Genomic DNA, 27558 nt, shown 5'->3' with positions numbered 1-27558 from the left:
AGTCTCCGGCTGGGACCCAGGCTGTACCCAAACAGAAGGTTTGATTTTCAAATCCTTATCTATTAAGCTCAACTTCATGTAAATACGCAGTGATTGGCCAGTGTGTGTATGAGCATGTGCGTGCATGTGCTTTTGTGTTTGAATATGGCACACACATGTGTGTGTTCCCATGCATGCATGTGAAGGCCAGGAAATGACATAAGGCTCTATCAATCTCCATGCTATTCTCTTGAGAGTCTCTCACTGAATCCGAAGCAAAGTCCCACACTCCAATACTGACACGGCAGGCCCACGTGGCCAGGAGGCCAGCCGGTCATTTTATGTGAGTAGTGGGGAACTGAATGCAGGTCTGCATGCTTGTACAACAAACACTCTTACTCACGGAGGCATCTTCCAGCTCTGGCTAAAATTTGTTATTGTGAGCCTAAAGCATCAGCAAAGAAATGGACCTCTGAAGATGGCATTTCTTACAAGGAACTTCCTGTTTCTTGTGACTCAAATATGAAATGTTCCCATAGGTTTGTGTGTTTGAACACTTGGTGACCCTTTGGTGTTGATGTTTAGGGAGAGTTGAGGAGCGTTGAGGAGGTGAAGCTTCTCTGGGGAAAGTGGGTCACTTGGGATAGAGCTCAGAGTTCTATAGCAGGCCCACTTTCTGTTCCCTCTCTGTATCCTGGCTATGGATGCAGTGTGAGCAGCTACCACAGTCTCACTGCCATGGCTCCTCCGTGATGGACTACCCATCCTTAAGCCCTGAAACCCAGCTGCCTCTATCGGGTATTTTGTCATAGCAACAAGAAAAGCAAGAGCTCCATTCTAGGACCACGGAGAATCCCTGCAGTGAACTCATCCACTCCCTCATGAATCTCTGTGTAACACAGTGGACAGGACTGGCCGCTATCAACCACAAGTCCAGAAGAGCAGCTACTGAGAGACAATGGCCAGATGATTGGAAGTCAGGGTGATGAGAGCCTTGCCTTAGTGGTCACCCAGCTGTGAGCGCAGGGCAACAGTAGGACCCAGGCCTCCCCCCCCCCCCGAATCTCCTTTCGGGTGACGCCTGCTCGTCAGTGGCAGGCGGAGAGGCTCCCATCCTACAGCTCAGAGCTAAGGATCACGTGGCAGTGCTAAGCAAAAGGCCGTTACTTGGGTCTACAGTGTGTTCTGCCTTCAAAGTGATCTTTGGATAAACAAGAACCACAAGTGGGGTCTCCCAGAGAGCTACTCAGCAATACAGAGGATGAATCAATTCATTCATTCATTATTGATACACACATATGTCAGAGCAGGATCTGAGCTAACAGGGCCCTTCGTGTGCAGATGATCTCTTTGCCTGGATATGGAGAGCTGGGTAGGATGTCACTTAAAAATCTCTGCCCTTTATTGCTACGTTCCTGTTTGCTTGTGAAATCTTCAAATGAATATAAGCCATTTTAAAGATATTAAAGATGTGGCACAGAACTGTTGACTGTACTCAAGGGCCGCGAAGGACCCGCCCCTCAAAGACTAAAATGTCACATTTACATTTGTGGAATATGGAGAGCTGGGTTGCCTCCCATCGTGGTGCTCTCCCCTGAATTGATCAGGAGACAATGGCTTTGGAAAGCAATTTGCAAATGGGTGGTACAACAGACATACACTTTGCACTGGGCGGGGAGTGTGGAGAAAAACACATGCTAGAAACAAATTTTAATCATCATAAATCAGGCTTCCGTTTGCTCAACTGTAATAATACAACCCGCAGCTCATTACGAGGCTTCAGGCCGCCTTCAGAACACGATCGCTCCTGCAGGATGTGCAGCATGGGTTGTTGCATCTGACGTGCAACCAATTATATCCTGTGTCAGCTCTGCTTATATACTGTTGGGAAGGGCGACAGACAGGCATTTTCAACAACTGGCATTCCCTCGCACTGAGATGTCACGGAGCCACCAAAATGGTGAGCTCCAAGTTCAGCGAGAGAACCTGTCTCAAAAAATAAGAAAGACGGGATGGAGAAGACACAGCTCAGCAGTTAAGAGCACTAGCTGCTCTTCCAGAAGACCCACATCACAGCTCATAACCATCAGTAAATTCAGTTCTAGAAGCTCCAACAGCCTCTTCTGGCCTTCAAGGGCACCAGGCATGCATGCAATACACAGACATCAATGCAGGCAAAACATTAGTATACATAAAATAAAATAAGATAGAGAAGTGAGCGAGGCAGACATCCCACGTGGACTTCAGGCCTTTACATGCACGTGCATGGGTGAGTGCACACACCCACACACACGTGCGTGCCCCACACAATACACAATGTATGCCACTGTGACCAGTTTAGGATTCAAGGCCGGAATGTTATAGACTAAGAGGCCCTTTTGACTAAAACAAGCAGAAATAATGGGGTTTGAGATGATACAAACATGACAAGGAGAGGCAAGGGGGATTGGTGAGGAAGAGACTGCGCCTCATACGATTCCTGCAGTAGCCTCCATGTTAACTTGGACGTCAGACTGTCAGAGCAGAGTCAGGGCATTTGTGCTCAGCTGGGAGCCTCTCAGCATGGAGCAGTGCATGCTCAGCTTCCCTCAAGACGACATGCTGATGTGTGTCAGGAAAATGGCTGCCTCGGTTCCTTTGAAGAAACGTGGAGACTGCCTTTGCTGAACATGGGGACTTTATAGGAATACATAGTTACCTAATGGTGATGGTGGGATGAGCGAGGAGGCCTCTCTGGCTCAAGGTCGCGCCTGCTCCGCTTTGCTGACTCTATTCAGCTCTATGCACGCCACGTTTACCAGTGCAAAAATGTTTTTCTCAGGACTGGAACACAGGGTGAACTTGACCTGTCTCCTGATGGAGGGCACGTGTGTTCCTTCTGCTCTGCTCTCGGGTTTTCTTGCTGACTCTAGCCTATAGTTCTCTCAGCTTTATCAGAAGGCCCGCCATAAGGCCAGGATGTTTATGCAGGATGAGGGTGCGATGCCAATGCTGAGGAGGAGTCGGCCATAAGGCCAGGATGTTTATGCAGGATGACGATGCCAGTGCTGAGGAGGAGTCGGCCATAAGGCCAGGATGTTTATGCAGGATGATGACGCCAGCACTGAGGAGGATTTGGCAGCTCCTGGGTTAGGTAACCACCCGTTAGCTTGCAAACCTCTAGGGCAGGCTGCTTGCACACGGCACGGAAAAACATCTTTTGAAACTGTGCCCATGACCGATGGACAATTATCAAACTTTAGCCCACTGGAGAAAATCATTAGTTACTGAATCCTTTGATTGGTGAACAACTGACTGTTTCCAATGCCCTACGGCAGCAGCTGAGGTTCCAGTGAAGCTTTGCCTGTTTTATTTATGGTATGCTGCTTGGGCTCATCCGCATACACACGCCTCATAAAATCGTTTTTATTTTGTGTGTATGGGCATCTTGCCCTTCATGTGTGTCTACACACTACATGTGTGCCTGGTCCCTGTGATGTCAGAAGAAGGCATCAGCTATCCTGGACCTGGAGTTGCAGATGACTGTGAGCTGTGGTGTGGCTGCTCTCAGGCGCTGAGCCATCTCTCCAGCCCCAGCTGGGGCTCATTTCTATTCTATCTGAGCCATAAGATTCTTCTACCATCCAGTAACAGGAAAACAGAGTGGAACATGCTTGGTGTACACAAGCTCCAGGGGTCCCTGTGTCTCAGAGACCCCAGGAATCGCAAAGGTCTCTTCCAGCATCCCCAACATCAAAGGCGTTTAAAATGATAACACGTTATGTTTCTTCGCTTGCCCTGATGATCTCAGGCGTGTAGGTGGAGTTTCCTAGGAGCTACATGGATGTGATAACAGCCTCACTCCGGCAGCGGAGGCATGCGTGTGGGCCTTAGACATCGCCCATTTCCTCTCTCCAAACGGTAGGTATCAAACAGTTCTTTTGGCGGGGCATTCCTGAGTAATTCTCGAAAGTCTAAAGAGGTCCTGAGAGCTAGATTCTGAGAATCCCCGCTCAAGGTTCTGAGGGACGATGGAAACCCACAGGGCCTAGAGTTTGCCGTAGAGGAGGGCAGAGGGCACTGAGCAGGCCCAGCCACCGGTACACAGCATAGAAGGCTCGCAGTGCCAGCTCTCTCCTATGGTCCCAACTGTAGCTCCCTTCTCCTCACCCCTCACATACAAGTCAGGAGCAGAGAGACATTGCTAGGAAACAGCTGTAATTCTCCCCTAGTTCTCACCATCTTTCCCGCTGAAACTCTTCCCTGCCATTAGCTGAGAGGTCAAGGTCAATCCACAACCCCTGGGAAAGTCTCTTTGCTGGTTTCTCTGAAGGCTTCTATGAGTTGTGAGCAGGCAGGCAATGAAGCTGACACTGTAGACCAGGGGCCCATGCTCAATGGAATATGGGATTAGACCCATTTTAGAGACTAGGAAATGGAGGCAGAGTGTGAGCCACTTACTCAGGTTTAAAAAAGAAAACAGGCCGGGCAGTGGTGGCGCACGCCTTTAATCCCAGCACTCAGGAGGCAGAGGCCAGTGGATCTCTGTGAGTTTGAGGCCAGTCTGGTCTATAAGAGCTAGTTCCAAGACAGGCCCCAAAGCTACAGAGAAACCCTGTCAAAAAAATAAAAAGAAAAAGAAGAAAAGAAAGGAAAGAAGAAAGAAAGAAAGAAACAAAGAAAGAAAGAAAGAAAGAAAGAAAGAAAGAAAGAAAGAAAGAAAGAGAAATCAGGTCTATATATCAAATCTTAGATCCACTATCCTGAGGAGCCAGATTGAATTCAGCATCATTTGGGACTTAGAAACATTTCGCCTTCATCATTTCCACCCCTGAAGATTCTAATTCCATGGATGTGGGTGGGACTCAGAAAGCTGCAGAGCCTATCAGAGAACCCACTTCTGCTGGCCCCAACTACAAATGCTGCCTGGGGAGGTGAAGAGCTTGCCCACACCACATGCCTTGCTGGCTCTCTCTAGGTCATGCTTTTCTTGAGGAAGCGAGATTTTTATTATTGTGTGAGAATTTTCTCTGGATGAGGACACGCGGATACCAAGTGACTAGAGAAACTGACACATGAGTGTGTCACCCAGTAACTCCCTATCCAGCAGTCACCCATGTATGCTCGTAGCTTTTGGATCTGCCTACAGGTTTCTATGACGGCTCTTGGCAACATGCTGGCATACGGTAAATAACCTGAGAACTGAACTGAATGTGGTACAGTGGGTATGAGATTCTATAGCCTTAAGAATCTGTGAAAGAGGGGCATGACCCCCACATGACCACTGGAATACAGTTAGACAATCTGATGCCATGGGCCTGAAAGAGCCTAGGTGCTGGCATTGGCTCAGACTGAGGCTCAGCAGGAAAAGGCCATTGTGGCACCTTGATATCTGGGGCTGTGTTCTAACTTTGGGGTCTCTATCTCAGTATGTGCATGAGGGCTTGATTTCCCACGTCACACTGAATGGACCACAAATCAGTATGGCTGTATCGACGATCCAGTAAATTTAAGGCTGGGGTAGGAGAGGGCCTGAGAGGACCATGAGAGGGTCCACATTGCCCCTCCCCACATGTGTGGCGGGAAATCCTATCGCCTTACAGGAAACATAAGCCAACCAGGACTCCAGTCAAGGACAGGGCAGATGTAAATTCTAGCCAACTCGTGATGTGTGTGCTGACTTCTACTTCGATCGTCTACTGCAACAACTAAATCCCTGGTAAAAATGACATAAGCAAGGGAGAGCTCTTTCTGGCTCACAGTTGGAGGGCGCAGCCCATCATAGAGGAAAGCGGGGTGACAGGTGTTTGAGGCAGCTGGTCACATTGCCCTTGTAGTCAGGAAGGCAGAAAGGGACCCTGGCGTTCAGCTTCCTTCCTTCCTTCCTTCCTTCCTTCCTTCCTTCCTTCCTTCCTTCCTTCCTTTTCTTTTTATCTAGTTCAAACTGTAGGCCATAGATGACGTCACCCATCATCTTCTCTTGTCAACAAACCATATCTAGAAAAACCTCTTACAGAAACTCTTTTGGGCTTGTTTCTCAATCCTATTGGATTGACTTCATAGACCCCATGCAGAAGTAGCTGGTATAGGTCCGGAATCACAAACTCTAGCAATTCATGACTCAGATCCAACTCAGAGCTGGGAGCCCTTCTGAGAAAGGTTGCTCGCCCAGCAAAGTTTCCTCCGAAGGGCTAGTCTCCACAGTCAGAGAGAAGGATGGTCATGGGAGAGTTTGAGACAAGCTTGTCTCAAACACTGGCCCTTGGTAAGCCACCTGTGAATTACAGTCTCTGTTCATGTGTTGAAGGGCTGGAGAAGCAGGGCCTGGTAGGTAAGAATGTGAAATGTCTCCCACAGGCTCAGTCTTTGAACCCTTATTCAACTTGGTGGTGATATTTTGGGAGCCATGGAACTTTTAAGGAGGTGGGGGCCAAGGCAAGGATATTGGCCCTTCGGGGGAGAAGAGTGTCTCAGAAGTTGATAATCTAGGCAGTCCCGGGTTCTGGTTCTGTTTCCTCTACTGTCTGGTCAGCCACACACAGGCTATTCCCTCTGCCCTTCCAGCTGTGATTGACTGGAGCCAAACTTAAATCCCTCCTCCTTAAGCTGTTCCCGTCAGACATTCTGATCACACCTGCAGAATGTAACACAGGACCCCTTGGTACCTGTTGGTGACCCAGAAGGCTCAAGGGCATTCTCACCTACCAGCCATTGTCAACCTCGACTCTATGGAAAGTCACCTCGGTTCAGGTTCATGCAGATGTGGTGACAATCCCCCTGGACGAGAGAAACAGAGCAGAACCAAGTGTGGGACCTTTTCCCAGGTGGAAAATGCAGGCTGGCAGTGGCGATGGCTTGTCCACCATCCTCCCTGCAGTCCTGGTTCTGCTGTAGCCTTGCCCTGGCCACAGTCCTCATGCCTGGTAGCCTGCAGTGTGAGCAGGCAGGGTATGGGCAGCTGGGTTCTGCTAGGTGGATTAGGAAGCTAAAGGAGGCACCGATGCATCCCTCAACTCCATCAAATTGTGCAAGGGGCTTTAAGACAAACACAGTGCGCTTGGCCCTTCTTGTGCTCTCAGCTCTACAATACCGTTGGTTTCCCTGTGGTTATTCTGGACCACTGTGCTTTCTAGGACTATTTCCCTCTCCAGGCCCATCTTGCCAAATCCCCTTTCTACACCCAAAGTGCACCCAGCGGCTCGGGATTTTCTTCTCGGTCTCGATCCCTGCGATGCTGTTCGCTTTTTCTCCAACAGAAGGACTCTCTTTCCCTCTGCTGGTCTTTGACTGACCCCAGGGTGCATTTTTTCTTATCTGTTATCAGCTTCCCTAATCCTTGCTTGGCTGGGTCACCTAATTTCCCTTCTACCTCCAAGTCTTATTAGTCTTGCTCCAGAAACCTTGCTGTCATAACAAAGGAAGTGCACGCTTGTGAGGACCACTTTGCAGACTGATTCAGCCAGAGAAGGGCACCTTGCTGTGCACTAATGATGCTTTAATCACATGTTCCCGAAGTGACTGCAGTTTGTGCTGCATCTCAGTGCGGCTGGGGAAGACTGGGCCGAAGGGGAGAGTAAGACAAGATGGAGGCCATGAACCTTATGATATCACCAAGGAAATCATAATGGTGCTTGATATTATTACCAGAAAAATTAACCACTTTCAGGAAGCCAAAGGAACCGGCTTGAATACAGATCAATGTGCGGTGGACCACATGCTCCTCTTTGTAGGCTGATCGTAGGTCTTTCTGGTGAGGTCTTGCCTGATCATGATGTAGGCTCACCGTCTGATGGCATCCTCTGTGGATGTCACAAGGATGTGTGAGCTTACCTTCAAATACAGATGATTGGTCTCAACTGTGAAACAGGCACCCACACCACAGCATGTTCAGGTTGCTTTTGTTTAGGGTGCTCTGTACCCTATATTCTCGACTCTGCCTGGGAATGGTGGCCAGGGCCTGCCTTAGACCTGCTACCAGAAAATGGACACAACGCACCAGGACAGAACTTTCAAGTCTGTCTTGAGAAGATGTTATTTTGAGTAAGATTCCATTTTGTTCAAGGCATACCTTGAGTCTCAAACAATAGACTTAGAAATAAATGCCCTTTAGTTACTGAACCCTGTCTAGAACTTTATCAACTTTTAAGAACATATGTAAACGCGCGCGCGCGCGCGCACACACACACAGAGACACAAAGCTGAAAAAGACCCATATATTCAATGAAAGACTAAAGACAGACTTGCAATTTGCCACATGAGGGGCAATTTTGGAAATGACAACCAAAAGCTACATAAGGCAATAAGAGGTTGAACCTCATTGAGGCCCCTCCCACCATTTAGAGCAGCGCCTACTTAACTTCTTCTCTGTGTGGCCCAGCTCAACGCTCTCTCCTTCCTTGTCCTTGGGCAAATTTACAACAGGCACCGAGTTTGGTGCGAAGAGGATAAGACACTCCTGTGGTAGTTCCCACTAATGACTTCATAAGGAGGCACAGGAATGAGTTGTTTAGCCAGGTGCCTGATCAGATTCCAGGGACCTGGGGTCAGGGCAGGGTCATCTGCAGCTCTGAAGCCAGGAGTGATTCCAGCTGCCTGGGTAAATGTGAAGATGACATCAGCAAGGAGAAGCCGGCTTGCAACCCATCCCTTTGCAGGGAGCTCTCTACAGCCAGACTCAGCCCTTCTCTGCCCTGCACTGCACCACCAGGATCTGGGAGCTGAACTCAGGCCCGCCTGAATCCACAGCCATTATGGCTCAGAGAGTACAAGGGGACACCTTGAATTTCAAATCCAAATACTACAAAAGACTCCTGCTAGGAGCAGCTCAAGGTGAAGGGGGAGGCCTGCCCACTCTGCAGAGCCCACCCTGCTTTGTCCTTCCCAGGCCTCCCGCTTAAGGCAGAAACTAATGACCTTGACCTTTGCTCCATCCCATCAGTGCAGTGCACACAGCTTGGGGGGGGGGGTCCTTGTGGCCCCCACGGGTGACTGCACTCATGGCCCGGCACCACTGCCCGGCTGCTCACTGGTGGGGCGGCAGGGCGGGCGACCTGACACTGTGGGCCTTTTCTTCCTCCTCCGCTAGCAGTTAGTGGGCGGGCTTGCTCCGCCAGCTGCCATGGCAACGGGAAGATGGCTCTGTGGTGCCCAGAACAGATGTCACATGGGCCGCTGTGCTTGTGTTGGGGGTGGGGAGCGTGATGCGGGCAACAGGGAGGGGCTGTGCCTTTGGAGTTAAATGGTCCCACCAGAGGGAATAAGTCACATTCAGAAGGGAATGCGGAGCAGGAATATCTATTTTCTTTCTTGTCCCCGTCCTTTAAGCTCTAAACATACATGCACAAACACAAATGGCCTTTCATCTCCGCTCCTGAGGTGCTGGAGGCTCACAGCTTTCTAGGCGGACATGAAAGCCGTTGTCTCTCCAAGCCTCAAGTGAACATCGCCTTGGTGGCCCGACCACGAACAGGCAGCGCTCTGCTGTCTTTTAGGGACTGGCCAGGAGGCTCCATTTGGGTGAGTCCAAGGAACCTAGAATCATGCAGAGCTGAGACCAATCAAGGGGGAATTGAAAGGCGAACACAAACCCGGCTCCAGGCTTCATAAGCTTGTCACTGAAATGAAAAGAGCCCCTCTGTCCCCTTCTTCCTCCCCATGGGGTCTCTGATCATATCATGCCAAAGGCCATTTTATACAGACTAAACTGGGCAAGGCTTATAAATCTACCTGTCTGAACCCAAAGGCTCTTTGTCCCTAAAATAGATCTATCTTAGCTGAACTGCTGCATTACAAAAAAAAAAAAAAAAAAAATCCAGTACTTTCCATTTCTTCTACACAGAATTAGTACATATGTGTACGTTAATATGATAAACCCAGATTTTCGATGGTAAGATAAGAGATTATATGAATGCTAGGAAAATGTCAGGCGCCAGTGACCTGTTTTCCTCTCTGCTTCTAGCCCAATGCTGAGACTCCCAACCTCAGACCAGGGGATCTTGGAGACAAGGGGGTGAAGGTACAGGTGCTCACCTAATCTGATGGGCGACAGCCATTGCATGTGTGGGAGGCTGGGGAAATGCTACACAGAGTTATTTTGCACTGGGGTTTAATTCACAGGACCAGCGTGCTCGGAGTGCCTGCTTTGTGCCAAGGAATGCCACAGGGAGGAGGGAGAGGCAAGCAACGCCAAGGAGAGCTCATTTATCACCAAGAGGCAGAAACAGCGCAGAAATTCTTATAATGGGTCTGACGAAGCGAGTGCTGCGAGCAGAGCGTTATGGGAATGTGGAGAGGGGCCGGCTCTGCGAGAGGTGTCCTGGGGCATGAGGAGATGGGCAGGGAGAATCTGGCATTGCCCGAGCACCTGTGCCATGACATACATGTTACATACACAGCACGCCGGATGGATCATAGGACTTCCTAAGAGGCAGCTACTGTTACTGTTGTCCTACTTTTAAAAGGTATCAGGAAGCCGAAGCTTAGAGAGGCTAACAGCCCAAGGTCATTCATCAAGGACATAAATAGCCATGCTGCCCTCTACGCATGCCCACAGACTGTCAGATGATGGGCCCAGCACAGAAAGCTGGAGCGAGAGTTTCTGCCGTTTTCGGATCTTCACCTAAGCAAGAAAATTATAAAGACCATGGGTTCCTAACAGTCCCCACAGCTTTCCTAACACACCTTAAACACACGGTAATTAAAATAAAAGTATTGTTTACCTGGAAGTCCCCAGAGTGTCACGATGGGTCAATATGTCACTAGGTGCTGCTGTACTTTTCCATGCCCTTGAAAGATGAGTAGGGGTGGTCCCACAGACAATATTCATTCATTTAAATGTCACCCTGTTTGGGCAGGATTTTTTTGTGTCTGTACATTCACTGAAGTGAAATGTCTCCCCAGCCCTGCCAAGACTGCTGTATTTTACCAACACTCTGGCCTGCACCGGAAATCCTCGGGTGTTCGTGACTTGCTGAATGCAAAGCAGCAATCAAGAGTGAAGGACTGCCTGGCGGTGCCCAGGTCTGTGCAGCTCTAGGAAGCTGCCGCTGCAAGCTTCCAAAGTCCCCTGCAGAAGACGAGCTTCCTTGACACTGCAGTGAAGACCTATAGCCACCAGGGGGCAGTAACACAAACCAGATTTGTTTTCCTTCAGACCTGAATGTGGATGTGCACAGTTTAATGCGTAAAGCCCATTATTACAAGCTTTTCCTCTCCCCACCCCCTATTAATGAACAAATGCCCAGGGGTAATGCAGAGATTTCTAAATACAGTGCAAGAAAGGGCAATCTGTACTCACACACAGGAGTCTAACATGCAGTAATAAGTGGAAATAAAAATAATCACCAAGAAGCCAGTGAGCCATTAGGCTAAGGAGCTAGCCCTCTGTCTGGCTACAAACACGCATGCAGATGCTTGGATCACAGAAATGGGCATTTCAAAAATATTTATTTCACAAGTTTCTATTTAGAGTTCATAATACTACCCATAATTACAAGCTCCAAGCTCCAAGAGGGGTCTAGCAGGAATTGTGTTTCCGGTGCTGAGCAAAGAGACAGGATGGTTCTCTTAGCCTAAGGTAAATGCATGAATTATTCAAGAGCATCCACAGGCATTTTAAATCATAACTTCGTGCTGCAGACAATAGCACAAGTTTAAAAAAATGTTTTTAAGGTGAAGAGCTGTCTAAATCCCCAAACCGTAAAACAGTTACTGACACCCACGTCTACACAGGCCCTCCCAGTGGTTGCGGTGGCTTTCTGTAGAATCCTCTGGTGTGCTACGGGTTTTAAACATAGCAGCAGAGAGAATATAATAGCATGGAACCTACTCATTTCCCTGGGAACGGAGAACACAAAATGGTCCTGCTATTTTTGTGACAAAGGGGCGATTTCTCAGTCCTTTATTTTAGTAGTCGTTTGGAATTTGAGGCCTGCGGAAAAGATGACCCGGCCCCAGCTAGTGACCTCGTCTCTAGAGTCAACCCATTACACCCCAATGTTCACAAACTGCTAGACAGATCACACAGCTGTTAGCCACACAACATGGCTGAAACACACATGGAATTCTGAGTCAAGTGACAAGAACTATCTAAAGTTTCTATTTGGGGTTGTTCTGGGAATGAGAATACACCCCTCTGGGCTTTGGTTTCCTAGCAACAGAGGTAGGAGAATAGCTCTTGCCCCATGCCCTTGTGTGGTGTGAAGGTTATTTGGCATAACGGGAGGGAAAATGCTAAGAACCCTTGAGATTTATGAAGATGTTCAGTGTGTGTCTTCTCTACACTTCACACCAGGAGCTGAGGCTGCAGAGACTAATCCAAGGTCATGGTGGGTGAAGGCAGAGCCAGGGCCCCAGATGGCGGTTCTCATCCAAGGCTATGATTCTTCTCATCCCTCCATGGAGCTGAGCACACACAACACAGCTGTCTCATTCTGCTCTGGAAAAATACCTCAGACGGAAAGGCACAGCGCAACTGTGGACTTTGGTAGCGGGCAGGGTGTAGTAAGGCGGGTTGTATTCCAAGGTCCCTTCTCCTTCCTTGTAGATGGTTAGATTGTGTTTCCATAACTTCTCTGAATGCAGGAGTAAAAAGAGAAGAAGAAGAGCCTCCCCAGTGTCTAGTGTCTTTTCTCATAAGGTCACTGATCCCACCATGGGACACTTACCCCATGACCTTATCGAACCCAAATCACTCGGATTAAAAACTATCACACCAGGGGAGAGCAAGGGTTTAGCTGAGGAGTTTCAATGGAGAGAGAACAGAAATATTCATCTCGTAATAACAGATGATAATATGACAGACTCGTTCATCTCCTGGATCTCTTTAAATTTAGGTCAACAGATATTTGCAGACCATGTGTTAGTAGTCAAGCACAATTGCAGGCACTCGGGGCACAAAGATGAATGGGAGCCCCCACAAAGGCTGGCTTAGGACAGAAAGTGTCAGAACAGGTCCTAAGAAGTTCTCTCCAGGGAAGGGTACCTGTGACTGTATGGGGACTGGTTGGTTACAACAACCTCCCCAAGATCTTTCTCCAGACAGCTCTGCTCAAAACAACTGCAATATGAGTCTGGCAGCTAATCAGCACATAATTAATATTTGATAAGGTAATTAATTTATTAATTTACTGGGGAAGGGAAAGAGATAAGTCATTTTCAACCTACATATGCCTGGAAGGAGTCACATAGGCTCTGAGTGCACCTCCTGGGGTGGGGGTGGGGGTGTCACCAGTCTGGCTGTACTCGGTGGCACTGGCATTCTGGAATAATCATTGAATAGAATGGATTTCTGTGCTGAGCTGGCACAATTAAAACTATTTTAGAAGCCCAGAAACTAAAAGACTCAGCTTCAACTTACATATATTGGATCACTACATGTGTGATGTGAATGCCACTGTAGGGTGTGTGTGTGTGTGTGTGTGTGTGTGTGTGTGTGTGTGTGTGCTGAATGGAAGAAAGGGGAAAAAGAAAAGAAGATATATAAAAGTCACTTAGTTCTTATTGAAAATATGTGGAGAAATCTGTTACCCAGAGAAATTAACTCAAGCTCAAACAGAGTAACCAAGATAGTACTAGAACATTCTTGTCAACCTTTCAAATGTTATTTTCAAAGGGAGTAGAGAGGGTGGGAGGGGGAGGAAAAGGAAGGAAGAGGAATGAAAGAGGGAAGGAGGGGACAGAGGAAAAGAAGGAGGAGGAGGAGAAAAAGAGAGATTTAGAGAGATCTTTTTCTTTCACAAACATTCTTCCAGCTTTTAGGATTATTTCACGATTGTCTTTGCTATACCACTTCCCCCCAGGAATTGTGAAATTAGGTGTTTCTTGAAGGTAGAGGAAATAGACACACATTTCAACCTCCTTGCACTCAGGAGGCAGAGGCAGGCAGATCTCTGTGAGTTCGAGGCCAGCCTGGTCTACAAGAGCTAGTTCCAGGACAGGCTCCAAAACTACAGAGGAACCCTGTCTCAAAAAAAAAAAAAAAGGAGGAGGAGGAGGAGGAGGAGGAGGAGGAGGAGGAGGAGGAGGAGGAGGAGGAGGAGGAGGAGGAGGAGGAGGAGGAGGAGGAGGAGGAGGAGGAGGAGGAGGAGGAGGAGGAGGAGGAGGAGGAGGAGGAGGAGGAGGAGGAGGAGGAGGAGGAGGAGGAGGAGGAGGAGGAGGAGGAGGAGGAGGAGGAGGAGGAGGAGGAGGAGGAGGAGGAGGAGGAGGAGGAGGAGGAGGAGGAGGAGGAGGAGGAGGAGGAGGAGGAGGAGGAGGAGGAGGAGGAGGAGGAGGAGGAGGAGGAGGAGGAGGAGGAGGAGGAGGAGGAGGAGGAGGAGGAGGAGGAGGAGGAGGAGGAGGAGGAGGAGGAGGAGGAGGAGGAGGAGGAGGAGGAGGAGGAGGAGGAGGAGGAGGAGGAGGAGGAGGAGGAGGAGGAGGAGGAGGAGGAGAAGGAGAAGGAGAAGGAGAAGGAGAAGAAGAAGAAGAAGAAGAAGAAGAAGAAGAAGAAGAAGAAGAAGAAGAAGAAGAAGAAGAAGAAGAGTTTGTGTGTCAGGTCTTGAGGTTCCTCAGCTGCACCCCGCGTCTCATTCTCTCTTTTTGTGACTGTAGGCAGTATGACTGGCCTCCTCACAGTCCTACCACCACACCTTCCTCACTGTGGTGGGCTATATCTTCTCTGTGAGCCAGAACAAGCCCTTGCCCCCTCAAGTTTCTTCTTCTCAAGCATTTGGTCACAGCAGTGAGGACAGCAACTAATGTACCGTGGTGACCTGGTTAAGCAGTGCTGAGGGGTGAGCCCAAGGGGTGGACCTGCAGTGACTACAGAAGCCATCCTCAAAGATGAGGGCACTGGCCATATTTTCATACATGTCCTTGGCTCACCAAGACATGAAGTAGCTTTATGTTCCTTTAGTAGATCTCAGCCCTGTCCAGGTCATTAAACCCAGCATAAAGCTTTGGTTTCACTCCTGCAGGTTTGATTCTTCTTGGACCTTCCTGCCTCCACCCCTGCTATCAGATCAGAAGTGAGAAAAATTCTTCTTCAGGTTACTAGTGGGCCTGGGATTGACAGCCCAGCCAACTTTGCAGAAAACCACAGTTTGGAGGGGAAAATCACTTTTGGTTTCTGGCTCCTCAGCATCCTACACATCTAATTAGCTCAACAATTGGTCCCTCTGATAAAATCAGCTAATTTTATGTTCAAACGGCCGCTTTGTGGTAAGCACGGCAGTTACTCCAGCACCACATAGAAAGAAGTTGCTGAAGAAGCCGGTTCCTGCAGGTCACTGGGGGACAAACTAGCAGAGACTATCAAATTAGTAACCGAAGTCAACATTATAGTCAGTATGCAAGGGTCCCCACAGACTCGGAGATCAATGGCCAGGATGGAAGGCTGTAATGGTGACCTCTGAAGGGGAAAAGAGAACACGTGGAATGAACAGAAGGAGAATCTACTCTCAAAATAAGTCTGCATATTTGGGGCAAAATAATGGATGGCATTGTGAAGAACTGATGCCCCTAAGAGAAACGTCTTTGCTGTTTCCAAAATGTGTCCAAGGTCATCCTAGACATAAAACACAGGCAAGGCCATCCAGGGCTGCTGTCAGGCCAGCTGGGAAGATGAAAATCTGAGAACCAACCTTGATGACGTGGGGTCCTTGGGAAGCCAGAGTACTTTCAAGGTAAATGTGTAAGAAAAGAATGACTCTCTACTGAGTGAAAGCTAATTGTATCACCTTTCATAGGCAAATGGTTGACTCATTTGGGGGTGGGTTATAGATATTAACAGTTATACAAAGAGAATGGGCAGAAATTCACACAAGCTCCCAAAGTAGAAACAAAGTCCTAGAACTACACCAAAACATGCAATTTTCAGCAAAGAAATAGATATACACACTGTGTCTAAGTGTATCTACACATAGATAGTAGATAGATGATAGATAGATAGATAGATAGATGATAGATAGATAGATAGATAGATAGATAGATAGATAGATAGATAGATATCAAAATGGCAGGTAGATGATAGAGATATGGATGGATAATCAAAGATTTGTAACAGACTTCATTTATACATAGACTTAGAAGAGTGATTGGCATTCAGTAAATACCCTTTTCTGTGGCTGCAATCCTACGGTGACTACCTCTGCTATAAGGCTGTTTAAGCACTGTGCATAGCTCTGCTCATAACTTCTGTATCTAAAGCTATCTTCCATGGGACTATATAATCACAACAAGAAGTCCTACTGGGAAATCGCTTCAAGCTTTTCTTCCTCAGCTCCATCACAACCTCAGAGAGCCCCTTGGTAGGTTTGGCCTTGAGCCTTTGGAGTTAGCAGTCCTTCCTGACTAGGGAGCAGAGCTGGTAAGAGAAGGACACTGTGGATGATGCTGATTCTGGTACTGCTTACACACTGGGATGGCTAGTTGTAATTGCCAATTTGATACACCATGGAAGAGAGTATCAGTGAAGGATTATCTACATTGGGCTGGCCTGTGGGTATGCCTGTGGGGGAGGAGTTGACTTAAAGGAATTGATATGGGAAGGCCCAGCCCATTGTGGGCAGCGTCATTCCCTTGGCAGGGCGGTCCTGAACTGTAGAAGAGAGGACACAGGCAGCTAAGCACAGACAGACAGGCAGGCAGCATGTAGGCATTTATTTTCTCTCCCTCACTACTGTTTGCTGTAAGATGGCTAGCTGACTCAAGTTCCCACCTTGATTCTCCAGAAATGATAGGCCGTAACCTGGAATTGTAAGGCAAATAAACTTGTTTCTCCCTGAAGTTGCTTCTGGTCAGGATATGGTATCATAGCAACAGAAATGAAACTAGAATGCACACACTTATTTCCAGCTACTTCTCCATCAGGTCACTTGCCTCTCCCACAGACCTTGCTGCTGAGGCCTGTCCTACAGGGACCCTTCTTAGTTTCTGCAGCTCCATGAACCAATAATGCCTCTCTCATTTTCACGCCATATACCTCTCGACTTCTATGAAGTCTCCACAGCCAGAAGCGCAAGGTGACACCATGTATGATGGCTCCCAGGGAAAGATGCTTCTTGCCAAGAATGACAGGTGATTTCACGAGGCCCAAGCAATCTGATCTTGGCAGCGGCCAGCATGGGCCTTACTCCTTCTCCCGTCTATTCCTCCTGTCCCCTGATCCTGTTTCCTGATAATCACCATCCCAGAAGGTCCTCACTCACAAGCCCTCACACACCTTGAGCTCTGCTACCTTGGGACTTGGGCTAAGATGGACATCATAATGGTTACCTAGGCACAGTTATGTAGTTAGCTTTCTTGCTCCGTCCTCACACCCATGTGTACATCATGAGACACTTTGGTTCCTGAAAATGGAGATCTCTTGATGTTGCATTCACCATAAAAGAATATGAGGAATGTCACAAAATTCAGCCCAGATTCACAGAGAACCATGTATGGACTGTGCCCCACACTGTCTACCATACCATCCAAGCTGATGTCACAGCCTTAGACACATGATGGGAGGAGCCAACTCTCTCAGTAGCTCCCTCAGCCCTATCTCCTACCACAGTGGAACTGACGAGGCAATGCACCTTAACTACAGGCAAGCCTTATCCCAGCCTTCCTCAGCACCCCCTCTACTACTGTGGCAGCCGGCCCACATGATTTACAGTACCAGAGTGGCCACTGCTACGTCAGAAAATATCTTCATTAAGATTTGAGGATTATCACAGAATTCTAAAAATGAAAGCAACTCAAGTTTTGTTTTGTTTTGTTTAGAGAACCAAATCTCTACTGGAGATTTTTCTAAAAGAGTACAAAAATTAATAGTGAGAACAATTATTTCATGACGTAATGTATATGTTTCTGATAAATGCTTTTATTATAATTAAGTTTACTGTTGCTGGCAATGGAAAGTGTACATCATGGGTTGATCTATGTCTTCCAGAAAGGGTCTATTGGAGCCTTAAGCTCTTAGAACATGACCCTATTATGGAGCTGGGTCTTCACAGAAGTCATCAAGTTAAATGACATCACTAGGGTTAGCCTGAATTGAACAGGACCGATGTCCTTATAAATGCAGGACTGAACACAGAGACGCACATACAGGGAAGATCATGTGACACCGACAGGGAAAAGAGCCTGGACTGGTCCTTCCCTCAGGCCCCAAACCCGCCTCGTCACGGCTTTGATTCCAGATTCCAGCTCCAGAACACAGACGGATTCTGTCAGAGGGAACGTACCACATCTTCACTGCAGTGAGGTGGTTTTGAGGCCAAATACCCACAGGCCCACTCTTGGACTCTTACTACACACATTTCTTTGGGACAATGGCTCTGCTCAGAGATTGGCAGAAGTGGTTAAAATGTATGCCTTGGAGTATGATCACAGGTGGACAGAGCCAAACTTCCCTTGAACACCGAGCTGGCCAAGGTCACACTGGTCTGAGCTGGCCAAAGCTAGGGAGTCCTACCTTTTGGTATTCCTCCTTGGATCTCAGGGCTGCTTCCATCTGGGCACTGGAGGTGGGATAGACTGCCGATCGGTACTGGGTGCCGTAGTCGTTGCCTTGGCGCATGCCTGAGGGCCAAAACAGAGAGGGTTAGGGGACCACTGGGACAACGGCACTGGTATCAATGACACATGCTGGGAGATGTTAATGTTTTTCCATGAGGCTGCTGTCACCAGTTTTACTAAATGCTTATTTTATCTAGGTGTCAGTTTCTTGAAATGAGTATGAAAATATGGGGTTTGATTAGGAACGGCTCCCATAGACTCACAGGGAGTGGCACAACCAGGAGGTGTGGCCTTGCTGGAGGAAGTGTGTCATTGTAGAAGTGGGCCTTGAGATTTTATAAGCTCAGGCTACAACCAGTGTGAGGCACAGGCTCTTCTCCTGCCTGCAGATCCAAATGTAAAACTCGCAAGCTACCTCTCCAGCACCGTGTCTGCCTGCATGTGGCCATGTTTCCGGCCATGATGATGATGATGAACAAAACCCCCGAAACTGTAAGCCAGCCCCAATTAAATGTTTTCCTTTATAAGAGCTGCCGTGGTCATGGTGTCTTTTCACAGCAATAGAAACCCTAACTGAGACAGGAAATACATCTGTTTTAATTACAGTGAAGGAGGCTGGAGAGTTGGCTTGGTAGTTGAGTGTATTGCTTATGCAGAGGACCTGAGTTCAGTTCCCATCACCCATGTAGGGTGTTCACAACCTGTAACTTCAGCTCCAGGCGGCTCCTATGCCCCTGTGGGCACCTACATTCAACATGGACATACCTTCTTCCCCACATGTGTATAATTTTGAAAATAATAAATCCTTAATTAGAGCAAATATCTCTGAACTTAGGTAAATTTACCATAGCCCTGGATCATATCAGATACCCCATAAACGATCATTTTATAGGCAAACACTTAAAGAACAGTTCACTCATTTAGCACTGTGATGGATACTGGGATAGGCAGGATGCTCTGGGAGAGTCAGCTCTCCATCCTGTGGCACATACCTGAGAGAAATTCACCTGTAAGGAGGAAAGAATGGTTTGGGCTCCCGTTTTCAGTCCACGGCTGCTGGGCACCATGGTCTATGGTGAAGCAGCACATCACCAGGAGCTCATGGTGGAGTGGGATGCTCAGCTCACAAATAAGAGGTAGAGGAGGGGCTGAGGTCCTAATATTCCCTTTAAGAGTAAGTCCCCAATGACCTAACCTCCTTCTACCAGGCCCTGGCTCCTAAAGATCTCACCACCTCCCAGTAGTGCCATGAGCTGGGGAGTGAGTCTTCAATGCACAGACATGGAAGGGACACTTAGGCAAACAGCAGAGAAGGTACAGCTAGACCCCCCCCCCCAGTATCCTCTTGAGGATATGCACAAGTCTTTGCATAAGTAGTATTCAAATATATTCTATCTCTAATGTTTTATAATCAGTACACTTAAGACCAAGGGCCCAGGGACACAGGTTAAACTTGGAGCTAGGCTGGTAGACAGCAAGCCCCAGCAATCCTCTTGTCTTCCCTACCACCACCACTGGAACTGCAGGCATGCACAGCTACACACAGCTTTTGTGTGTGTGTGTGTGTGTGTGTGTGTGTGTGTGTGTGTGTGTGTGTTGGCGGTGGTGCTGGGAATTTTAACTCTGGTCCTCACAATTAGACAGCAAGCTTTCTTACCCATGGAACCACCGCCAACACATACACACAAAAGCTGTGTATAGCTGTGCATGCCTGCAGTTCCAGTGGTGGTGGTAGGGAAGACAAGAGGACATCAAGGTAAGAGTGATGTCTATAATATTTTGTTTTGTTTTGTTTTGTTTTGTTTCCCCAACTGTTGATTGAGGTTTCTGTCCCACCCAGTCCTGCAGCTGTTCAGTCCCAAAGAAACACAGAGGTCTACATTAATCATAAACTGGTTGACCTATTAGCTCAGGCTTCTTATTAACTCTTATAGCTTATATTAGCCCATAATTCTTGTCTGTGTTAGCCATGTGGCTTGGTACCTTTTTCACTGAGGCATTCTCATCTTGCTTCCTCTGTATCTGGGTGATGGCTACAGACTGAGTTTTTCCTCTTCCTAGAAGTCTCTTGTTCTCCTTGTCCCATCTCTATTTCCTGCCTGGTTGCCCCGCCTATACTTCCTGCCTGGCTACTGGCCAATCAGCATTTTATTAAACAAGTACAAGAAACAAATCTTTACAGGGTAAAACCATTGTTCCACAGCACCCAACATCCTGTTAAAATGAACTCTAGGGCTGGGGAGATGGTTCCATGGGTAAGAATGCTTGCCGTCTAAGTGTGAGGACCTGAGTCAAAATTCTCAACACCAACGCCAACACACACACAAAAGCTGTGTGTAGCTGTGCATTCCTGCAGTTCCAGTGGTGGTGGTAGGGAAGACAAGAGGATTGCTGGGGCTACCAGTCTAGCTCCAGGTTTAGTGAGGGACTCTGTCTCAAGGGAACAAGACGGAGAAAGATAGAGCAGGGCTCCTGATGTCCTCTGGCCTCCACACACACGGGCACAAATGTGCATTCAGAAGTGGGCATCAGCACACATATATGCACATGTATGGCACTCACACGTTCATATACACACCCACTGTGAGGGTCGGTTTTAACGATCAACTTGATACAATCTAGGATGACCTGGAAAAAAAGAGGCTCAGTGAGAAAATGTCTAGATTGACTGGCCTGTGGACTTGAGTGTGTGGAATGGTCTTAACCAAGTTGATTGAGATGGAAAGAGCTACCCTAAATGTGAGTGGCAGCATTTCATGGGCTATTCCCTCCCATGAATGACAAGGAGGAGAGTCAGCTAAGCTGGCAAGCAGGCAGGAATGCATTCTCTCTGCTCTTGTGGATGTGAATGGCTGCTTCAAGTTCCTGCTGCCTCCACATCCCCACGATGATGGGCTGTAACCTTTCAGAATTGTGTGCTAAAATACATTTCTTTCCTTAGAGTATTTATCTCAAGGGTTTTTTTTAAATCATAGCAAAGGAAGTAAAACCAACACACCCACACCTTCTGCACACACACACACACATGTGCATGCACGCATGCACACACACACACACACACACACAATGAACTCTGAGATTTTAATTTAGTAAAATAGCTCAGGTTAAAACTTTACACAACTGCATCAGATGTTGATAAGAATTTCGAATCGATGCATTACTCACATCTGGTTTTACCTGTTTGTCCTTGTCCTCCTAGACTTCTCTGCTTCTCCCTCCCTTACCTGTCTCCACAGCAGCAGTGCTCTGACTGAGGTGCTTCACTCATCTGAACCATTCTGCTGCCATTTGCTTTTTCCCTCATCCTTCTCACTGCTGAACTCAGCTGCCCCTTCCCTGCCCTGAGCTGCCCTCCTAATTGACAGCTTCCTCATTCCCACTTACAGTCTGCACAGTGGAGTCTTTGCTCCTCACTCCTCTCAGGCTTTGGTCATGTGGTGTCCCATTCCCACCAGCATCCTGTGTCTAGGCCCCTGGTCCTGTTCTCAGCCCCACTGTTTCTCTCTTACTGGTCTCTTTTGTCTTGATCTCTGGCCCGAGCAGCCCTCCTCCCAACCTGGGGTAATCCATGTTTTACTGGCACAAAGAGTCTTCCCTTTGTTTCCTGCATCCCTTCACCAATGCCTTCCACTCTATGGAAGATCAATACATTGGGGGTGTGATGATAAAACCAGAGTCAATGGATCTGCTGCAGGGTGTTGTTCCAGAGCTGGATCACAGAAGCTTCTGATTCTGGGACGGTTGCTATGGTGAGTGTGAAACATCCCTCACAGACTCACATGTTGGCTCCTAGTTGGTGGCACTGTTTTGGAAGGTTGTAGAAACTGTAGGAGGGGAGACTTAGCTGGAGGAAGTAGGTAACTAGGGGCTGGGGTGGGGCGGGTTGTTTATGCCTGACCCTTTTGTACCTTGTTCCTTGCCTTGGGTGAGCATTCTCTGTCTTATACTCTGTCTGTACCATGGGGCTCAGACTCAACAGAGCCAAGCAGCCACGGACTGAACCCTCTGGGACCTAAGGCTAAAAGTAAGTCTTTCCTCCTTTGTTTCAGTCAAATCCTCAGTCATAGCACTAAGATGTCACTAACCCAGCAAGCAAACAGAATGAGTGAGTGCACAGAGCCCAGTCTTGCGGGTTATCTTAACCATGTGCCCCAGTGGGTCATCTCACCTGAGGACCCCATCTCTACCTCAAACTGTGAGGTGCACACACCTGCTCTCCCCAGGATCAAAGCCAGGGACAACACTTTCACAGTCCTCTTTCTCAGAGCAAAACAGGATTTAAAAAAATGAGCACGGTATATAGCTCCCTTTTATAAACCACGCTCATTTTCACAGTATTTATGCTAGCCTGAAAGTTTCAACTTGTTGAGTCCATCTTTAAGGTTTTTAAGGGCCAACACGTGGACCAGCTCTTCTTCATGTGTCAGTCCTTGAAAATGCTTTCCAAACACAAATCAAAGCTGCCTTCAAAGAATCCATTGGGTTTAGATTATAAATGTGCTCAACTCCTGAGTATTAAGCCACAGCACCCCAGGAGGCAACCCTGAAATGTGCATCTTGGTTAAGCATCAGCCTTCCATTAGCTCTGTCTACCAGGAGCTAATAAGCTGCCAACTGGGGAGAGTGTTAACTAGGTTATTGGGGGTGGGAGTAGGGGGGATAGGAGACGAAGCTCACCTGAGCTCTTTTCAAGATGGAGGGAAAGTGAAGAAATCAATTAATATCCTTAAAGTAAAATCAAAGTGTTTTTAATGACGATCAGACAACCGAACTGCTAAAATGCAGTGGGTGCTATTTATACACTGATGTTTCAGCCTCTGCACCGCCCACACCCTGAGCTAGATGGTCCTCCGTCCTTGGGCTGCCTTATGCATTCTGGGGCACATATTAGCATCCTCAGGCTCTATCCATCGATGCCCACCCAGTTGTGACATGCAAAATTATCTCTACACATTGCTACATGTCCCCTAGGTGGCAAAACTGCCTCTGGTTGAGACCTGTTTCTTTATATTAATGGACCATGACTTCCGCTATTAATATGTACAGCCTTTATGCTCAAAGTGGCTGAGCAAAGCAATGGGAAGAAGTGGGAACCACAGGAGGGGAGAAACCAACAACATCAGAGGAATCAGGGACGTGTTCCATGTCCATATTCATGTCTGTATCCACCAAGTTCCATGGTCACTAGTGTAGTATTGTTTTAATTTTTATTATTTCGTTTACAAGTCCACATACATACATGTTACATGCTGACTTTCTCAGAATTCAAGAGAATGGAGGTATGCACAAGAGAATATAAAATATTTTTAATTTGTTTTTGTCAAAAAGCATTTTAATTAAAAATATTTTTTTCATAAATATGTCTGATCTTGCTTTCCCCTTCCTCATTTCCTCCCAGATCCTCCCTACCTCTCCACACATCCGACTACATGCCTTCTCTTTCTCTCGTTAGAAAACAAAGTAGTAAATTAAAAAATAAAATAGAATAATTAAAGTAAAGAAAAGTCACAATAAATATACAGAGAGAGAGAGAGAGAGAGAGAGAGAGAGAGAGAGAGAGAGAGAGAGAGAAATATAGGTATGTTTACACACAAAAATATTTTCTTTTTTGTTTCTTAATTTTATATTATTTTTTTTAATTTATTTTCTTTTAAGATAAAATAAATAAATAGATACTCAAACAAAGCAATATGAAAGAAAAAAATCTACAAAAATATCACTGAGTTCGTTTTCTACCGACATCTACTGCTAGGCATGGGGCCTGACCTTAGGTGTGGTTTGTATTCCCAGTTAGACTCCATTGTAGGAAACGAATGCTTCATCTGCAAGTGGTTGTCAATTGGAGGTAACTTCCTGTTTATGACTGGGAGCTCATGTCTACTTTCTCCTCTTAGCACTGGACCCCTGCCTGGCTTGAACTTGTGCAGGCCCTGCCCATGCTGCCACAGTCTCCCTGAGTCCATATGTGTATGTCATTCCTGTTGTGTCTGGAGGACACTGTTGCCTTGGTGCCATCCATCCCCTCTGGCCCTTAGAATCTTTCCGCCTCCTCTTCCAAATAGCTTCCTGAGCCCTGAGGCGAGGAGTCTGATGAAGACATTCCATTTCAGACTGAGTGCTCCAAGGCAGCATTTTAAGGGACATTGAAAATCTAAAACAACAGATTTGGGGTAAGTAAAAATTAAAATTAGTGTATATAGCTCTCAACTATATAAAGAAAACCACAAAAGGTCTTTTTTGCTCCTTATTTACAAGTCTGGGCAGTAGAAAAGAGAAGCATTAGAGCGGCACCCTGTCTTTGCTGGTGATCAGCGTGGCTATCAGTCTGCACAGGAATCTCTATGCATATGTCCTGTCTCATGGTGCCCATGGGAACAGCTTTCATGTATCCAGGAATGAAAACAAAGAGGATGAAACGAAATAGAACTGTGCTTCTGTTTTAGCTAAATAAGTGAAGCTTTACTAAAGTTGGGAATTGGTGGCTCTGTGGTCACCAGGGACTCAGATTTCTTTTCATTTAGTTATTTTTAGCACATGGCTTCATCTTCAAGGACAAACATAACATCATCTTCTGGTCCTGTAACCCCATGGCCAAAGTACAGACTAAGAGAAGGCAGGAGGAGGAAAGGTGAATGGACTCTCACTTCCTACATCTTTATCTTTATTCATTTTTATTTATTATTATCGCATGTGAGTCTCTGACCTGTATGGGTGGACATGTGCGTGGCATGGTGCATATGTGGGGGACAGAGGACAGCTTATCAGTTCTCCTCTTCACCTTTTTGTGGGTTCTCCAGGCTTGCATGTGGAGTGCCTTCTTCACCCCCTGAGCCACCAGCCTGCCCTGACTTCTTCCATCTTTAAGCAGCCTTCCTAGAAGCTTCCCACTGCACCATCACTGCACCATCAGCTATTGTCTTATTGGTGAGAACCTGCTCACGGATCACACCTCCCAAACTCCCCTCACTCCGCTATGCTTGGGGCCAAGACCTCTCAGAGGCCACATCCTCACTCGGCTTCTTTATCCCCCTCTACTTCAGTCATTCACGCACAGGTTCTCCTCTCCACCCCGCTGTCCTCGTCCAGCCACAGGCACAGAATCCCTGCCTCGGGCTCCGCCTCAGGGAAGCTGATTGACTCCACAACAGTCACCAGTTCTGTTCTCAGTCGAGCTGATTCACCGCCCACCTTCTACTGTTTCTCACATTCTGTGACTCTCAGAGAAGGTCCATAGTCCTCTATACCACCTTGGCCTGCTTGGGATGGCGCAGCTACGTTCTGTGTCTGACTTTTTCAGCACAGGAAGGGGCTTAGAAGCTATGGCTATCCAAAATTCTGAAGACCTCCAATTGCTTCTTCAAAATCTCTCTCAGTGCGAAGTACAACTGCTGACAAATGGCCCAGAACTGCAGTCATTTCACACACATGGACAAAATGGTCTTTCATTCCTTGCTTGTGAACTGACACATTAGTTTGTCTCCGCAGAGTTGGCACTGAAAGCCACCCGCACACCTCAGTGGCACAGAGGACCACAGCTCACACAGTTCACCCCAGTGCTGCCTCCTTCTTGTGGCTGGAAAACAGGCTCTCCTCAGGAGAGGACACCATCGTGCTCCCGCATTCTCTACCAGGTCATGAATACCTCTCCCTCACAGTGACATGCAGCTTCTCACTGTAACCCAAGAGCTCTTCCAGGCACACCTGGCCTTTCTCTCAGGTGTCTGCGGTGAACCCCATGAATATTGAACAGTCTCACTTTACCTGACTGAAAAATTAATTCTGTCAATTTTAACTGACAGCTCATTTGAAATTTAAAATGAGGAAATGAATGGATAGCCCTTGTTTCATCAAAAGGGAGGTAGAGAGGGCATCAAAATAGCTAACAAAGCATGGGGAGATGGCTCAGCCAGAAAGTACCTGCTACACTAGCATGAAGGAAAAGCCGGGCACAGTGCGGCACACATGTCACTCCAGTGCTAGTGGCGTGAAGACAAGAAGATTCCTGAAGCTCACCGTCTGACTAGCCTATCCTAATTAGTGTTTCCCAGGTCCCTAAAAAGTAAGATAGGAGGTTGTCTTCTGGCTTCCACATGCATGGGTATGTACACAGACCAGCAGGGATCACCACAGACCAGCACAGACCAGCACAGACCATCACAGACCAGCACAGACCAGCAGGGATCACCACAGACCAGCAATGATCACCACAGACTATCACAGACCAGCAGTGATCACCACAGACTATCACAGACCAGCACAGACCAGCAGGGATCACCACAGACCAGCACAGACCAGCACAGACCAGCAGGGATCACCACAGACTATCACAGACCAGCACAGACCAGCAGGGATCACCACAGACCAGCACAGACCATTAGTGCTTAAAACAACACCAAGAATAAAGAGATGGCATGAAATGGAGCAAGTGAGCTGCATTAGCAACCATGCATCTACCCTCCACTGACGACTATAAATGGGACCTGACGGCTGCTTCAAGCTCCTACTGCCTTGATTTCTCTGCCATGATGGACTGCACCTTGGACAGTGACATAAAAATAAGCCCTTTCTCCTTTAAGTTGCTTTTGTCAGATTATTTTAACACAGCAACAAGAAATGAAAGTAAGATTCAACATAGAAAACTATATAAAGCATGTACATACATGTACCAAGGCACACAATATGAAATTTATCAGGTATACACTTCGATGTCACAGTAAGATAACTATCATTATTCAATATCAGAGTTGTGCTCAAGTCTAATATTTTACTTTCTGTCAGTCAGCCCTGTTCCTGATGCAATCTTGCTGGACCTTAATTTGCCTTTTCCTAATGGATACCGATGTTGTTTTTCATTTTATGCTTCTCCACTGCTATTTAAATACCTTGGCCATATTCCTTTGCAGCAATCTGTGTTTCTAAAAAAAATCTTTTTTATATATTTTAAAAACTCTGGATAGACCCCAAGAACAATGGCAATGGGTTTTTGATCCTACTGCACCTATTGGTTTTGTGGGAGCCCAGGCAGTTTGGATGCTCACCTTACTAGACCTGGATGGAGGTGGGTGGTCCTTGGACTTCCCACAGGGCAGGGAACCCTGATTGCTCTTTGGGCTGACGAGGGAG

General features: G+C 47.3%; 1 protein-coding gene across 3 annotated transcripts in view; it reads right to left on the bottom strand.

Annotated features, from left to right (window-relative positions):
- Msra (methionine sulfoxide reductase A) overlaps positions 1-27558 on the bottom strand; it is a 314205-nt gene that overhangs the window by 68346 nt on the left and 218301 nt on the right. For all 3 annotated transcript variants that reach the window (XM_050152201.1, XM_050152200.1, XM_050152199.1), the window contains one exon: positions 18392-18498. In XM_050152201.1, coding sequence (XP_050008158.1) covers positions 18392-18498 — 107 coding nt within the window. The remainder of the gene's footprint in view (positions 1-18391; positions 18499-27558) is intronic.

Source organism: Alexandromys fortis, unplaced genomic scaffold, assembly GCF_014885135.2.
Source record: "Alexandromys fortis isolate MF-2015 unplaced genomic scaffold, M_Fortis_MF-2015_v1.1 scaffold_75, whole genome shotgun sequence".
In the NCBI taxonomy this organism is placed as follows: domain Eukaryota; kingdom Metazoa; phylum Chordata; class Mammalia; order Rodentia; family Cricetidae; genus Alexandromys; species Alexandromys fortis.
Note: the sequence above shows the minus strand (reverse complement) of the source record. Positions and strands in the feature narration are given on the sequence as shown.